Source organism: Drosophila gunungcola, unplaced genomic scaffold (genome assembly GCF_025200985.1).
Source record: "Drosophila gunungcola strain Sukarami unplaced genomic scaffold, Dgunungcola_SK_2 000148F, whole genome shotgun sequence".
In the NCBI taxonomy this organism is placed as follows: domain Eukaryota; kingdom Metazoa; phylum Arthropoda; class Insecta; order Diptera; family Drosophilidae; genus Drosophila; species Drosophila gunungcola.
The window spans coordinates 22,724-39,668 of NW_026453309.1; the positions used below are offsets into that span (position 1 = coordinate 22,724).

Consider the following 16,945-nt stretch of genomic DNA (forward strand, 5'->3'; position numbering starts at 1 on the left):
AAAACACCAAAGGTCGGACAGGTGGCAACGCCAAACCACCATGCGATATATCGATTCACTAGGCCAGCTCTAATAACCGCAGCCAACTTCACGCGCCTTGTTCTTTTTTCCGGTTGACTTTAACGAGAAAGGTTGTGCTCGAATTCTTTTCAAGTGAATAACTATTTTTTTTTTGTGTTCCGATTGGTTTAAACTAAATGAAAAAGCAAGCGTTAAGCGGCAGCTGATTGAGTGGGCGGGCTTGAGGCCCGGGAAATGTGATTTTCCAGGGGAAAAACCCCAGACAAGCGTTTTTGTTATGCCCCTGCGTGTGTGTGCGCCACAGCGAGAGTCTGTGTGTGTGTGTGTGTGCGTGCGTGTGTGAGAGAGTCGCAAAACTGGGAACAACGTGTTTTTTTTGGCAAAGTTTTAACGTTTTCATTTTCCCCGCAGATGCCAGGCGTCACAGTGAAGGATATTGACCAGCACGCGGTTACCAAGGCGGTCGCCGTCTTCCTCAAGAAGTGAGTATTCGCCATAGACAGGGCATAAACTCCAATCACACATAACCTCACAACCGATTTGTTTATCACCCAAAAAATTCAAAATTTAGGACTGGCAAGTTGAAGGTGCCCGACCAGATGGACATCGTTAAGACCGCCAAATTCAAGGAGCTGGCCCCCTACGATCCCGACTGGTTCTATGTGCGCTGCGCCTCGATCCTGCGCCACCTGTACCACCGCAGTCCCGCCGGCGTGGGCTCGATCACCAAGATCTACGGAGGACGCAAGCGCAACGGCGTCCATCCGTCCCATTTCTGCCGTGCCGCCGACGGTTGTGCCCGCAAGGCCCTGCAGGCTTTGGAGCACGCCCGCCTGGTCGAGAAGCACCCGGACGGCGGCCGCAAGCTGAGCTCCATTGGCCAGCGGGATCTGGATCGCATTGCCAACCAGATCGTGGTCAAGCAGCGCGACGCCGCCAAGCAGACCGGCCCCCTTGTTATTTCCAAGTAAATCGCGAGAACGGCGCCCCTTTCGAAATCTAAAATAGCATTTTTTGGACTTCTACTGTAAGCGCTTTTTTGTTTGCACGAGAGAGATGAGAAAATAAAACCAACAAATTCACAAAAGTCTGCAAAACGCATTCGTTCCGCTGTCTGTCTATCTTTGCACATGTATCAAAAAGCATATTTGGCTGAAATGATGCTCTTAAGTAGGTAACCCAGGTCTTTAAAAAAGAGCAGTACAAGACTCTGCATGTCTTCTAAAACAAACCAAACAGGCAAGACTCATCATGTCTATCCTATAACCTGCCAATCAGACCCTGTTTGAAACCTACACATATCTTTATTTTGAACTTAGTGTTTTGTGTGCTTGGCAGAATTGATAAAGTAAAACCAAACATTTAACTGAAATTTCTAATAATTTGGGTGTCCAGGCAACTCTGAATGTGAGTGCCTTTTTCTTTTCCCGATTTGCTTCACTACAATAGCGATAGTTCTCTCGAAATTATATTTTTGTTGCAGCTGTGCATTTAATGGATCCTTAAAATGCACAGAAAATGATTTGTTAAATAAAGGACAACGGTGTATTGCCTCAATCAGGTCGGTATAGCGCTGGTCTTGAAGGCAACAGTTCTTGAGCTCTGAAATTGTGGAATCTGTTAACCAATCTGACATTCCTGGTTCTTAGCGACATTGCTTTGGAACCGAATGGCAATCTGGAATTGGAGGAACTGCATCTATACAATAGCTGGCTGAGTTTCCAAGGGGGCAGCAGGTTGTCTAAGGCTATGCAAAGAGAGGCCCCTGCAGGGTATGCCAATGCTGAGGAGGTTACTAGTCTAGAAGCTGGTTTGTGGGCTGAGGTAATTGCCTTGAGAATACGGGCGCCAAGCCCATGGAAACCACTTTCAAATCCCAATCCCTCTAGTACTTATGGGTGATTATTCTACTGCAAAACTCTTCTACGACGACGTCGGGGATCGGCTATCTTATTGTAAAGATATTCCATAGAGGATCTTACTTATGTACAATCATAAATATGCCAACAAGAAGTATAGAAACGTGGCCTAGAAAATCACAAGAAATCATTTTATCGACCCAAAAAGATTTATACCTTCTACATTGCAATGCCGTCTTTGGTTAATGAAATATATACATAACTATATTTCATTCTCCGAAATTTGCAGAACGGAACCGAAACTAAAATATTATATGAAATAGTAAGGTAAAAGACAAGAAATAAAGAGATATAGGATTAGAGAAGAGTATTGATTACGTATGCTAGTTAAATTATGGTTTTAAATTCCTGAGCCGACACTTATTGTGTTATTAATAAAGTTTCTGTATTGCAAACTGTCTAGTTCAATGTCTAGTGTATGATTTACACTACATTCAACATGTGCATTAGGATGGTTTCTTTTTTTATGAAAAATTCTATGGTCCTACATTGTACGTATATAATTCTGGTTTAAAATTGTTATCCACAATTTTACAATAAAAGTTACTATAGTAACTTTGCGGGAATAACTAAAACGGTATATAACGACCATAATTCCTGTTTCATGTAATTTATAGTGTTACATACAAATATGGCATAAGTCGTCCAAATTTATAGAATTTTAAATGATTTTCCCCAAAATCGAATAAAAAGATTATAACTCTACTGAAATGCTAATTAAAAAAATAAGTTTTGCCAATCCTGAATGATTCTCTTCATGGCAGCATCGTCATTCAGTCTAAATAGCTCGCAAATTGTTAACTTAACAATATCTTTTAATTTATAGGGCTGAAGGTGTGTTTTGACTAAAGTTATAATAACTCATCAGTCATGACGATGTCTTTATGGATTTTGGAAAAAGCTTGCTGGTTACTATTTATTTATTTAAATAGTTGCGAAAAGCAGGAAACCTATTAGAGAAATGACCAAAAGGTCCGTGGTTTTGCGAGAAACTACATTTCCTCTCTAGAACATAATTTATTTACGAATTTGTGTTATTTTCTGACGGTGTACAGCGCAATAATGTTCGGGAGCCTTAAGACTAGACACTACGGCTAACGATTTAGGTGCTTGAGGGGATCAGATGGCGATCCTAGTTCCGAGGCGGGTGCTAAACCCTGTCCAGAGCCTCCACCATGACGATGCTGTTGCCGCGGATTACCTGGTGGCGGAAGGGGAAATCATTTAGACATTTAACGAAACCAAATTTAGATCGAACGGAGCTCGTCTTACCACCATTCCGACGTTGTTCTTCGTGTTGTCCTTGCACTCCTCCACCGTGTCGTCCAGGACCACATTCATGAAGGGATCGAAACCTCGCAAAATGCCGGTCACGGCGCGTCCTCCATTCAGTTTCAGCATCATCCGCTTGTCCATGTACCTGAAATTGTTTCCGTCATATGATATATACACTACTATACCATTACAGCCCATTTTCACTCACTTTTTCAGCTCTGGAGGATGGGCTTTCGACATGTTGCTGCTTTAATTTGCTAAAAACGCGAAACCCAAGTAAAAATGCGGACTGCTGTTATCGATTGCTTTCAATGGAATGCAATACTGTCACACTGATCTGGCGGAATAGGGGTATTCCTTTACTTCCTCCGTTTTGCAACACTAATGTTTGGACCAGTAGCAATGCTCACAAAACTGTTCACATAAAAAACATGACAGAAGGCACAACAAAAATTATTATTCAACGTTCAAGAATCTACCACAATTCAAATTTATTGTATTCAATTTTATATCTTATAAATAATTATTGATAGCATTTAAAAAAATTAAATTCCAAAATTCTTTTTTTTGTGTTCAAACCTCTTACTTTTTTGGGATGTACTTCCGAAAAGCTCCAACGCCCGATCATTTCAAATTTTCAGGATCCATGTATTTTGGGGTCCTGATTACGAATAAATTGGTCAAAGTTTTCGACAACACCAATTTCTTGAAAAATAACGGTTAAAAAAGTTTTTTCTGGTTTTTTGACAATTTCTTCCGAAATATGACCTTTATCAAAAAACACATCCAAACAAAAGTTCAAGGTATATTTACGGGTCGATCTGGCAATATCACCTAGACAGGAATGAGCAAACTTCTTAATAGACATCGATACATTATCGTGTTCGTTAATGTTATCGGAAAGAATGTTATCGATGTGCAACTTATATGTGCAGGCAAAATTAAAAAAAATTTTAACAAAAATCGCGCGAAACGATTGCCTGCGACGCTTTTATTTATATTGCTCATTTCTTTTTTAACTCCTTCTTCCTTTTCTGCACCATATTTGCAAAAAAAAACATTTTTAATGAAAAATCTACCGAAAACTAGTGCTACTGCATATAAATAATATACAACAAAATTAAAACCTATAATAAAAACCTTAAGCAAATAAAATTAAAATTTCAAACACCATAACGTAAATTAAAATAAAAATAAATTATGATGTAGAGAAAAATGAGAAAAATAAAGCGTTAGATAAGCGAAAACCTTACAGATGAATAATTAAGCGAAAGTTTTGAAAAATATTGTTAAGAGTTTAGTGGAGACACCCCGGTCCAATTAATTGTGCGCTCATTTTAAAATGTTTGAAGGTTTGAAGGCAAAAGTTTTCTGCATTTTTCTCGTAAACTATCAGCTTTACCCAAAAAAGTCACTTAACATGAAATGTGTATTTTAACTAGATCTCAATGGATTTAGCATAGGATTGTATTTATTGACAAAAAACAAAAAAATATTAATTTCCGTTATTTTCCGAGAAATCGGTCTTGTCGCAAACTTTGACCTATTTTTTCGTAAACAGTACCCCAAAATACATGGATCCTGAAAATTTGAAACCGATCAGGCGTAGAGGCTTTTCGTAAGTTTATCCGTGAGGTTTTATACAGAGCTGTTACTTTTTAATAAGGGTAGTCTCAATAACATTTTATTTAAAATCTATGAACTGTTGTTCGCGTTACTGTTTTAATTTATTTGAAAAAAACGTTGACTTTATGATTTATATTTGTATTATATTTAAAAACTATTAGACATGAACTACGTGATATAAATAAGTACGATTATCTGATTCAGTGATAATAAAGCAAAATGGAATATAATGAAAAAGCTTCCAAAGCGGATTTTTTATTTGTTTAATTTCTTTAAAAGGCATGACAAATTCAACAATCCAACAGTATAGGAAAACTAAAATACAATTTTTTTTTTAAAATATCGACAGGCATACAGACGATAGTATGGTGGTGTGACCCTACGGCGCCTGGGTATTTTGTAGGCTCGTCGCGACGGTCACACTGGCGCAGACCCATATAAAAGTTCCCCCTCCCTCGTCAACGAGAGTATTTAAAAAAAAAAACGCGAGGAAAAGGCTGCTGCGCGTTTAAAACCCGATCGCAAACCCATTATTTTTTTTACAACGCGCGCCGTTTACGACTGAAAATTTAGACAGAAAAGATCGGTAGAATAGCACACAAATTGGTATTTGCTGTCTGACCGACGAGTTTAATGAAACTGTGATATACATATGTGAACTACTGACAACAAACGCTATTTGTGGTGTGTTTATTTATGCGATTTGGATTCCGATTCGACGATTTTCCAGTGACGCCCCGATTTTGTTTGTTTGTTTGTTTGCCAACTTACGTGAGCCAAAACGGCGGTGAAATCTTGCATTTTCCATTTGTTTACGCTCGCTGCTGGCAGAGAGGAAAAGTGAAAAGAAAAGCGACGAAAAGTGTTACCCGACGAGGCGAAACGGGAGGCGAGAAAAGCAAGAAAAGCGAGAAAAGCGAAAAAAGCAAAAAACGAATAAGCTATGTGTACATAGCGCATAAATTGCAGATTGAGGCCAAGACGACAAGAGGAGAACCTGTGAAACTAGAGATCTTTTGCTAGGCAGCAGCGTACAAAAACAAAAACGCACCAACGATGGATCGTGGCCTACTCACAGGCGTTATTCTTCTGCTGGCGGTGTCCTCGAATTTGGCCAGCGATGAGCCCCAGCCACGCCCCTCGCCGCCGCCCACCGTGAAGCTGAACAAGTGCTGCCATTCGGGGGAGTACCTGAATGGCACCAGTGGCGCCTGCATTGCCGGCAGCGAGGCCCTGTGGCTGCCCATGGTGTATCTGGTGCAGCAGCAGCGTTTCTTCGAGCCCCACGGCGCCAGTCCACGCTTCCTCAAGTTTCTGCCCAAGAGCCGGCCCACCTGCCGCCCAGACCAGACGCAGGAGCTCTTCCGGAGTCGCGGCGCCAACGTGATGCTCTTTCCCAACGGCACGCTGTATGTACGGGAACGCGGTCTGATGGTCCGGCCGCAGGACTACTGCGTCGACTGGGAGGTGGCCCTGGTGTGCCTCAACCACACGGCCGACGCACTGGAGGATCTGGGCGGGCACCAGCCCACGGCCCTGCTGAAGGAGCAGCCCGCACTGCGCCTGCGCAAGTGCTGCGGCAAGTGGGGCAGCTACAACACCCAGTTGCAGAACTGTGACCTGCAGCCCAGTCACCCGGTGGACGGGCTACTCCGTCTGGCACCGCAGCTACCGGAGGGCAGCTACCTGACCAGCTACGGCCTGCCCGAGTGCGCCGGCCCCTTGAGGGGGGGCTACTCCATAGCCGGGGATTGGCAGGAGGCCAGGCTGGACCGGGAAACGGCCGGTCTGCAGCTGCCGCACAAGAACCTCAGCGCCGAACAATACTGCCTGGAGCACACACAGCGCCCGGGCGAGGTGAAGATCATAGCCTGCCAGCATTTGTTCCGCGCCGAGGCAGGACTGGGCAGCCAGTCGGGATACCCCGGACGGGCTGCTCCCCACGAGATCAATGGCCAGAACCTGCAGAAGGCCGTGCTCACGGGCGGAATACTCGTGTCCATTTTCTTTCTGGCCGCCACACTGGTGGCCGGTTTCCTGCTGCCCGCCGTGCATCATGCTTTGCATTGGCGCTGCCAAATCTGCTATGTCTCCTGCCTGCTGCTGGGCAAAGTGCTGCTGGCCATCGAGGAGCTGAGCTCCAGCCTGCAGCCGGGAAGTGCGAGCTGCCTGCTGCTGGCCATCGCCATGCAGTTCTTCTTCCTGGCCGCCTTCTTCTGGCTGAACACCATGTGCTTCAACATCTGGTGGACGTTCCGCGACTTTCGGCCCAGTTCGCTGGAGCGCAACCAGGAGGCACTGCGACTGTTCCTCTACTCGCTGTACGCCTGGGGCGGCCCGCTGCTGATCACCTTTGTGGCCGCCTGTGTGGACCAGCTGCCGGAGACGACGCTGCTGCGGCCGGGATTTGGACAACTGTACTGCTGGTACGACAACCGCAACCTCTCCATCTTCGCCTACTTCTACGGACCCATCGGTCTGCTGCTGTGCGCCAATATCGCGCTCTTCGTGTCCACCACCCACCAGCTGACCTGCGGCCTGTGGAAGCGGGACGATGTCAAGTCCTCCACGGAGAAGTCCGCTCTGGGCCGCGTCTGCCTGAAGCTGGTGGTCGTGATGGGCGTCACCTGGATAGCGGACATCCTGTCCTGGCTGGTGGGCGGACCGCATGGCGCCTGGTTCTTCACCGACCTGATCAACGCCCTGCAGGGCGTGTTCATCTTCATTGTGGTGGGCTGCCAGCCGCAGGTGTGGACCGCCTGCCGACGGATATTCTGCCCGCGCTTGCGCCACGACATCACCAACACCACGAATGGAGTGCAGCACTCGAGCAGCTCGCAGGGATTGCCCTCGCTGGCCAACGGCACGGAGATCACCCAGAATACCGCCAGCATGCCAGCCAGCAATGCGGCCACGGACAGCGGACGGCCGGAGGATTCGCCGGAGAAGCCACCAATGCCCCCCACTCCGGCCGTTAAAATGGAAACGGTTTGCTAAACGTAAGTTGAACACCCGATAGCGAGTGCAGCTCCGCATAGATAGCTCTGTTTGCCAGGGCAAACAAAGCGCTTTGCCAGCCAAGTGGCTTACGAAATAGGGCTTTAAGCACACACACGCACACACCCGCACACACACCGCCACTCACTGATAGACTTATCGCTTATTCAACGAGCTCCAGGTCCGTAGCCAGGAATGCCAAGTGTCTCAATGGGTTGGTTTATATGTTTGTTCGCCGGCTATGCCATGCATCATGGCAAGTTCAGTCCTACAAAGCACACGTACAGGTGCGGTAATCTTACAGCTCTCAAAAGCATTTATTTCATCTAAATTTATTTGGATATTCCAAATACTTGCTTTCTAATCACTAGTTTAAATCTACCAACCAACCAGCATTCGTATTAAAACAGAAACATTTTTATTTAATGACAAAGATCAGTGTAAGGGCGGTTTTATATATTTATTTTAACTAATATTAAAGTTCTTAAGAGGTTTTCAAAACTATAATCATACTATTTTTTTAAACTAAAAATTGTAATCATAGAATGGTATGTACAATTTAAATAAATCATTTAGAAAGACTGAAAGTTATATCTTAATAAAATTTATTTTAAGTAGATATTTCTCCTAAAATTCAATAATTCCAAAAAATTACATTAAATTGCTCACATAAAGTATTTATTCTCAAAGAATACAATACTTTTTGAACCAATAAATAACAACGAAATTATGAATAATTGGATAGATCAACACATCATAAGCTGGGTTTTCCGCTAAATGAAATTTTCTCACTTCTCTCTCTTAGAGGTTCACTTGTGTGATAATTGCTTATTTACTTATTTATTTAACCTAAATACTTTGGTATGTATTTACAAGATTTGGAAGCAAATAGAAAATCCGGAATTTGTCATGGAAAAAGTGTGTTTGTGTGGAGCATGCAGCATTCAAGTGCTGACAGCCAAAACCAGTTTGGTTATCCAGGGTAATCTAGGGTTTCGGGGTTTCTAGGGGGAAAATCAGCCAACAAAACCATTGGAGTTCGCTTCAATAGGGTTAGTTACCCCAGGAGCATGGCTTGTCCTTTGGAAAATACCCTTTATATATCGACATTCACGCCCCAGACGTGGACGTATTTTCATCCAGATGCACAGATAAACTTGAAGATTTCCTGGCTACCTGGAGTGATTTCACAATAGGCGCCGGCACGTTTTTTTGATTTTTTTTTTCTTCCGCTACAATGTCCCATCCTGTTTTTATGGTTTTGGGAAAATTTCAAGTAGGACTATCCGGTTGGTCAGTTCCATTTGCATGACCATTTCCCAAATGCTTTACAACATGCGCCAAGTTTACGATTTCGCGTGTAGCACTAGTACTTGAGTTCGAGAATGTCCATAAAGATGAAAATGTGCCGTGCCGTTATATGTTTTTCGTTTTTCATCGGAAAACTCTGACGCCGGGTCGGCCGATTTCCTGTCGATTTCCACATGGCCATAAAGTAATCAGCGCAACCCTTGACACACACGCAAGCGGAGATAATGGAAAACCGGGTCCGGATCGTTCCGTTTACGTTTTACGTTTGCTTTCTGGGCATTATGGCATCCGTATCTGAATCCGAATGGGAAAATTGAGTTTAAATTGGACGACGACGAGCAGCAATGTGTGATAAGCGCACCGGCATCGTCTCGTCTTCGTCTTCGTCTTCATCGCTGTCTTGTTTGTGTTTCTATCTGTCTAATTTACCTTATTGCTATGTTAGTTTGTTAGTTTGCTGGTTTGTTAGTTTGCCGGTTTTGCTGTTGCCTCTCAAGTGGTTTTGACACATCCAAAACTACATACTCCAAGCAAACTACAGTCGGGCTTCGGCACTTGCAAACAAAAGGCCGTGAAAACTCGGCACTGTTGCTATCATATGTAAACACACCGTAGTTCAACACGATAAGGAAAGTGGAGTTCTGCAATCTGGATTTCCATTCCACCCACTAAATGTGTATTTTCATGTTTTTTATATGTATAGATTACGACAGGCCAGTTTTAAATTTGTGAATTAGTACTTTAGTTGTTTAATAGTTCGGATTAAGTCCTTCAATCTTGGAACTGATCATATGTTGAGCTCTTATTTAAATAGGTTCAATGTTAAAAAAAGTCTTCCACAAATACTAATTCATATATCATTATCACATGCAATTTAAAACATACGTTTTAATAAGCTAATGACCACGAACACACTAAAAAAAACCTAGTTAAAGAGTGGTTAATATGCTAATTTTATGTATATATATATACATATATATTTTAATTATGTTTCCTATTTCCTATTGATCTTTAGTTAAAACATTTATATTTCAATAAATATTCCCAGAAATCATCAACAACATTTTTGCATGATTGTTGTATATTTTCATTTTCAGAAAATTAATATTTATTTTTTGTCTCATTTTATGGTAAAAATATAAAAATAAATTTAAAAGATCTATTGGGAAAAATTTTTTTTTTTATTCCCAAGTTTCTAATCCAAAACACAATTTATTTATTTGAGGTCTATGGAAAATGTGTAGCCTTTTATTGTGTTTGGCAGCTGGTGGTACGAGTTATTGTTGTACGACTGTATTTCTTACCTCTCGTGTTATTTTGTTTGTTACTTTTATTTTGGGCCCTGATCGCGTCATTATTTTGGGAACCTTCGTCGGTCTTGGTCCCGGGAAACAGATGTGATGTGATGTGATGTGTTGAGTGTGTGTCCGTGTACGAGTCCGAGTCCGATTTGGATTGCCATTCCCATTCCGATTCCGATTTCGAGGTTTTGCCCAGCGAAAGAGAAAACAAAACAAACACTGGGCTTTTGGCCCATGGGCCCCATTCGCATTTCGGGGATTATGCAACCGAGTTATTTGGCCCCTTAAATCGTGGCTCGCACGCAATAAGTGGCATGGGCAGGGGGCAACGGGGGGAAACCAGTCTGTGATGTGACCTGCATGTGGCAACTGAAAATGCTATGAAAATACACTGCAACTGGTAATGCAGCTGCCGTGCCATTTGTGTGCGTCTGCATAATCCCAGAGTAGCGTGTCCCCGTCACGCTCATCCTCATCTCATCACTCCGCTGCAGAAATGGAGTTGCGATCTCTGCGATCTACGATCTGCGATCTGCAATCTGCTATGTGCGGTCTACGGGCATCGTTTGTCAGCCAAATTGCACAGATGCACAATGCACAGGCCCCTGAACAAATTGCATTTACCGGCATGCGTCGTGCGGCTTGCGGCGTGCGTCGTGCTATTGCTGCCCTCAAATCAGTGCCAAGTGGTCGCAGACCGTTGAATACAGTGAATGCTGCTCAAATTCACCATTTACCAGTGGTCAAGCGATTGATTTTTGCACAGCTATAGGACATAGTCAGCGATTTTAATAAGTAATCATAACAAAAATTGCCTTAAATACTTTTTTTTTAACAAAAATGTAAGGACAAACTATAGATAAATAAATCAATTTAATAAGAAAATAAACTGTCTTGAACTCAGGTTTTTAAAACTATTATAAATTTATTAGAAAACTTTGTATCCAGATTACTATCTTTCAAAATTGAGGAAATTTGTTGCATAGAAAACAAACCATGGCAAATATTAAGGTTACATTGCCATTCCTAGCAATTGTTTGAGCAAACCCAAAAGTATTTAATACATGACATTACAAATTATAGTTTTAACACTCTGAAAAGAGTTTTTCCTTGCCAATTTGAGGTGAAAACAGCAGTTCTCCTACAATAATTTTTGGGATCACCAAAAGTACACTTTCTATAATCGCTAATTTGTATGATTATCTTGTGTGGTTCAGTAATCATGATGTGTAAATGGGGGGCTCATGATCAAAAAGCGTAAAATAAGCTATGCCCAACTTGTTATGAGATCTAATAGCTTGGCTACGCTTGAGTTACACCTTTTATCCCCTTCAGCACTTGATAATTTAGTTGTTTCGTTTATGATTCTATTAAAAAGAATCGTATAATTGCCTTAGATTCACATGTTTGACATGAGTTTACACAGGATGATTACTAATATAATTAGAAAGAATTTTTCAATTACGACGGAATTCAGTTTGGCTAATTTATTTTATTTTGTTTTCATTTTTTTTTTTTTGTTTCCCGTAATTGTCCAATAATTCTTATTTGCTTGCAAACCCCAGAACGTGACCGATAGCTCCCCTGAAATTAAACCATAAAAATATGAGAGAAATATGAGCCACAGCTGATTCGTTGTGGATTATCTAATCGACGGAAAGAATTCCGAAACTTCAAAATTTTGTATTTTATCTGGGTCAGCTTTTATCTTCTTAGTTTTCCCATGATTATGTGAAGTTTTCTCTACTGTACAAGCGCTGAGCCACTTGGCATCGTAATGAATTCCTTCCTGTTGACTTTTCCACAAATTGGCAAAAAAAAAAAAAAAAAAAAGAGATTAATAAATGAAAAGAAAACTTTCTGTAAGAATGCTAAATGTCCATCTCCAGATCGCACACGCACACATGCTTTGCGTTAATTTGAGTTTAGCGGCAATTTTTAATTTGAGCGTTCTGCACTTTTTCAAGTTATAATTGCACTGTGGCCCATTTACATTTTACGCAGGGCATTATTTTTTTAATTTGTGCCTGCAACGTCGGTCGACATCTGATTCCTCGTCGGGGAGGGAAAGTAAAAGGGAGGAAGCTGTTGTCATGCACTTACAGTTGCGGTTAAAATAATAGCTATTTTCAGAGCTAATTTAGTTCTTTTTTAAACGTAAGCACTTGATTATGTGTGATAAACATACCTATCTTTAGTAAGTTTATTTCAATCGTTAGACTTTAACTTTTGTATAACATAAATGTAACATTGCGGTCTAATAACAAAGAAATAGTATACTTTTTTCCAAAGCTTCATATTCCACATGGCACCTTTTTCGCACAAATTTAAAACAAAATAAATATCGTACCCATTTCCGTTTATTTTCAAAAGTTTTTCATCGATTCGCAGATGTTCCTGCCCAGACAGTTGGAAACAACTTAGTTGTGTTAAAATTTGTGCTAAACGGTAACCATAATAATTGTCTGAGAATTTCAAATTTTGTAAATGTATACAAAATATAAAAGCTAGTAAAACCTATATGTAGGCAACTTCTAAAAAGTACTTATTATTTTTATTTCTGTTATAGAAAGTCTGCTATGCAATGTAACCTAGAAGTGGTTATATATATTTGGTTATACCCCATATTCATATATATTCCGATCTTCCTTATCTGAGATGTAGGCTTAATACCTCAAGCCATTTGAGTAAAGCAAAACTCGGATAAAAACCAGGCCCAGAAACCTATTATTAGAGCCCTTTCCAACACTTTTTTTTAGTGCTAATATCTTGAGCGCACTGTACTGTACTTTAGTACTTACAAACGCACACGTACCATATATAAATTTGTACTTATTTGTGCCCCTTTCTTTCGTTTTATATTTTTTGCAGACAACTGAGACGAGCGACAATGCGAAAGTCAGGCCCGGATACAAAAGTCCAGACCCCGAACGAGCGAAATAATGGCAATGGGCAGCTCAGCAGAGGAAAAAAAAAATGTATAAAAAAAAGCAGCAAAAGCTGGAGTTTCGAGACGAGGCACACACTTGCGCAATCGCAGCAACAAAAGCGAGCTGACCAGACCAGCTAATTGTGTGAGTGAGTGTGTTGTGTGTGTGTGTGTAAGCGTCTTGCGCGTGATTTTGAAATCGGCCAACAACCGCTGTGGAACAAAAAGTACTCCGCACGCCCGTTTGCCCGTTTGCCAGCTTGCTAGTATTCAACTTCAATTTGAGCCAGCACAAAAGGAACGTATTATTATATTTTAATTCATCATCAACGCAACGCAACGCAACGCGCAAAAGCAGTAAAAAGAAGTAGTAAGAGCAGAATAACGGTAGAGCAGTTCGGGTCACATTAACACGTTCTAATTGGACACTCTGGTCAGTGTTGCGAAATGCTTGCTGCTGGCAATGGAATGTGCAGCCAAACAGGAATTCACAATAGACAAAACAAAGCAGAGCTATTGTTGCTCTTTCACTTCCAAGCAACGACACTGTATAATTTGTATAAGTGTGGCAACCACAAGGAATTTGCTGTTGAGGCACTTTTGTTGTTTAGTTAAGATCGCTGCTCTGCTTTTTCCGACTCAAATCTCAAGTGTGAGAAAAACAGCAGCCACCGCACACAAACACATATGTAAATAGATGTTAAACATTTGAATTAGCTGATTCTGATTGGTAAACTTCGACTTCCATTGACTCGACACACACTGCTTGCATTGCATCCAGTTTGTCTGTGCGTTTGACATTTCCATTTCCCAATATAATTTTTGTTTTTTTTTTTTTTTGACTGGAATACAATACTGGAAGAACAATGCTGACTGGAACTATTTTTATGTTTGCCGCATAATCGTTTTTCATCGAAACATTTCTGTGTGTTTTCTTATGTCTAAAGTAAACAAGCGAAATTTATTTACTTCAAGGCATAAACAGAAACGTTAAACCCAGACACACACACACAATGACACGGGGAAACAATCAAATTGATCATCGAAAGTTCAACAATATTTATCGATCAAGGTTAAATGGTGGAAAAGAAAGCGCGCTTAATTAAACAATGGCAAAGCAGTACACAGACACACTCACTTCACTGAAACTGAAACTTAAAGGGCAAGCAGTGCCGTTGTCCTTGATCCTGCTTGTGGCGCCAAATTCAAATGTATTCCCATCCCCCACGTATTTTAGGTATTGAAAACGCAGAAACTACAATGCAGTACAATTATTATTTCTTATTTCTTATTATTTTATATTTTTATTTAAGTAATGCACTTTTTTTTCTGTAATTAACTAATCTTAATTTATTGCTCAAGTTACGCTTGCACGTTTAACGTGCGTGTAACTATTGTATTATGTAGTAGAACTTCCAAAGTGTTCAGGCCAAAAGTAATTCTCCCCGTACTAAAGAGCGGTCGAGTGTTTTTATATGTTTAATTGTACATAATTATAATCGACGTGGAAATATTATGCTTTCTTTTGCATGTAGTTTGTACTTTTTGAGCGAAGCAACGAATCGAATATGAAATTATCGAATGACTGAAACAAAGGCAGCGAATACTTTTTTTTTTTTTTTATCAGAAAATGAAATATTTGAAGTCCTAGGCACTATGTTGATTTGAATATCCTGTCATATTATCAGGAACAAGAGTTTAAAACCCGGCAATCATACAAAAAAGAAAAATCTTTTATGTTTACCGCATTAATCGGGAATAATACATCTGAGAAATGGACAACATAGTGCCGTCCGCCGGTTCAAATTTTCATTTTTTACTTTACACCAACATAGATCGTAATTTTGATACTAATTATTGACTATTGTATATAAAGGTATTTTGTACACCCCATTTGCTAAGCGATTTATGTATAAATAATATTTACATTTTAACTGGCAAATGCAAATTGTCCAACCTTGCTCGAATCCATGTAACCCCACAACGAATAGCCAATAAGTTTTAGCCCGTATATCGATGCTAAGTCCCTGTGTTTATACAAACAGTTGTTAACTAAACCTGTAACTAAAACTAAAGCTAAAGCGATTGAAGAAGTCTGCAAAACCCACTTAGTCAGTTGCTCCTCGCCCTCAAAAGCGAATTTCGAACGATTTCCCCCGAGAGCAAGAGTATTTTAACGATAATTATCATATATTGTATGGCATTCATGAGGAATATATCAATAATTCGCTTTTGGAGGCGTGTGTGCCCCTCCAGCGCCGCCTCCTCGCTATTAATTAATGGCGCAGAGCGGGAACATTTTATAGATAAACATGCGGAACAAAAATTGTCTGAAATGGCAATTAAATGAAACCGAAACTGAAATTTGGCATAAATGTGCAGCTATATAGAATAGATATACACAGATACGGTCCCCAATATTCATACAATACGCCCGCACAATACTGTACACTACACAAATAATGATGATGATGATGGCAATTGTTGCCACTGACCAAGCAACCACTAAACTATTTATATTTACCGTACAACAATAAAGCTTTTTGGCAAACATCAATGAAACTAAACAAACAAAGAACCAGAAAAAGCCCAATGTCTTTCAATTGTCGCCGGCGCGGGCATCTCATGGGTGCTCCTGCCGCATTGTGGTGATCGCGTTTGTGACCCACTTCAGATGCGGATGCCTCTGAAAACCTTTGTCGACGTGGGACTGGAACCGCAATCTTCTATCGCCGCCTCCAGCAGTTTGTCAACTCTTTCCCGCTTTGTATGCAAATGATCTACAGGCACAGTGGCTCAAATCCAATTTCTTTTAGCTGGTCTTATAATTTCAGAAACTTCATTAACAATGGTCAACAAATTGTATTACTTTTATCCATACCATCAAATCTCATCTCAAATCTCAGCCATTTTGTTCTGACATATATTTATTATCTGAAAAACCGCGAATATTGCTTTGTGTTCTCTTTTCTCTAATATACATATCTACGACTTGATCTTAATTTTTGTGAATCAGGTACTCGGCAATTTTGTTTGTTTGTTTTCAAAATGAATCATCCAAAGAGGCGCAAAAGTGTTTGGGTTTAATTCGTTCGTTTCCACGATATTTGGGTGCTACCGAAAACATGATTATCTTAAAATATGAATAATTCTACTTGGAAATGGTCGTAATAAAGTGGCATTTTATGGCAAAATCTCTGTAATTGAAATCATTTTTGTATACAATATATCCCACAGTGCTCAGGTGTGGCTTTTATTTACAGTTTGTGGTGCAATCAACCTTTAAGGCAATGTTGAGAGAGCAAAAACCGGTTAAATATTTCAAATACGCCAGCATTCAATAACACCGTCATCACGTCTGCAAATAGCAAAGTAAATAAACGAAGTGTGATGCAAAAAAAAAAAATTGTCGAGTTTGCATATTGCCTATGTTATCGACCCAAAATAATGATTATGATTGAGTCAATTGCCCCTACTGAATCACCATGTCCACAATGAAATCGTTGGGATTAAGCTAATCTTTTTACAATTGTGACCTCTTGAATTGGTTTTCCCAGGCTTTGTGT

General features: G+C 40.7%; 3 protein-coding genes across 4 annotated transcripts; 2 read left to right on the top strand and 1 right to left on the bottom strand.

The window, feature by feature from the left end:
• Window positions 1–44: 44 nt before the first annotated feature.
• On the top strand, window positions 45–1,108 carry LOC128265714 (40S ribosomal protein S19a). The gene is made up of 3 exons (XM_053001912.1): window positions 45–131; window positions 433–503; window positions 593–1,108. The coding sequence occupies exons 2-3, from the start codon at window positions 433–435 to the stop codon at window positions 990–992; spliced, it is 471 nt and encodes a 156-aa protein (XP_052857872.1). The 5' UTR covers window positions 45–131; the 3' UTR covers window positions 993–1,108.
• A 1,829-nt stretch (window positions 1,109–2,937) lies between these two features.
• On the bottom strand, window positions 2,938–3,581 carry LOC128265720 (probable small nuclear ribonucleoprotein G). Its single transcript, XM_053001917.1, has 3 exons — window positions 3,424–3,581; window positions 3,213–3,360; window positions 2,938–3,141 (listed from the first exon to the last, which is right to left on the bottom strand). The coding sequence occupies exons 1-3, from the start codon at window positions 3,453–3,455 to the stop codon at window positions 3,091–3,093; spliced, it is 231 nt and encodes a 76-aa protein (XP_052857877.1). The 5' UTR covers window positions 3,456–3,581; the 3' UTR covers window positions 2,938–3,090.
• Window positions 3,582–5,291: 1,710 nt separating this feature from the next.
• On the top strand, window positions 5,292–15,966 carry LOC128265705 (probable G-protein coupled receptor Mth-like 1). Of its 2 annotated transcripts, XR_008268906.1 has the most exons (3): window positions 5,292–7,840; window positions 13,322–13,524; window positions 14,452–15,966. XR_008268906.1 is itself a non-coding variant. In XM_053001902.1 (2 exons), exon 1 carries the CDS (start codon window positions 5,898–5,900, stop codon window positions 7,836–7,838), a length of 1,941 nt encoding a protein of 646 aa, XP_052857862.1. In that variant the 5' UTR covers window positions 5,292–5,897; the 3' UTR covers window positions 7,839–7,840; window positions 13,322–15,966. The 2 variants fall into 2 exon arrangements, 1 of the variants encoding a protein (XP_052857862.1); XM_053001902.1 differs by having other exon boundaries at window positions 13,322–15,966.
• The last annotated feature ends 979 nt before the right edge of the window (window positions 15,967–16,945 follow it).

What these genes read in the sequence shown, in the direction of transcription:
- LOC128265705 (XM_053001902.1), top strand. Translation starts at nt 5,898, where the DNA reads ATGGATCGTGGCCTACTCACAGGCGTTATTCTTCTGCTGGCGGTGTCC.
- LOC128265714 (XM_053001912.1), top strand. Translation starts at nt 433, where the DNA reads ATGCCAGGCGTCACAGTGAAGGATATTGACCAGCACGCGGTTACCAAG. An exon ending in GTCGCCGTCTTCCTCAAGAA is followed by an intron (nt 504 to 592) that starts GTGAGTATTCGC and finishes TTCAAAATTTAG; the next exon opens with GACTGGCAAGTTGAAGGTGC.
- LOC128265720 (XM_053001917.1), bottom strand. Translation starts at nt 3,455, where the DNA reads ATGTCGAAAGCCCATCCTCCAGAGCTGAAAAA. An exon ending in CATCCTCCAGAGCTGAAAAA is followed by an intron (nt 3,361 to 3,423) that starts GTGAGTGAAAAT and finishes AAACAATTTCAG; the next exon opens with GTACATGGACAAGCGGATGA. An exon ending in AGAACAACGTCGGAATGGTG is followed by an intron (nt 3,142 to 3,212) that starts GTAAGACGAGCT and finishes TTCCGCCACCAG; the next exon opens with GTAATCCGCGGCAACAGCAT.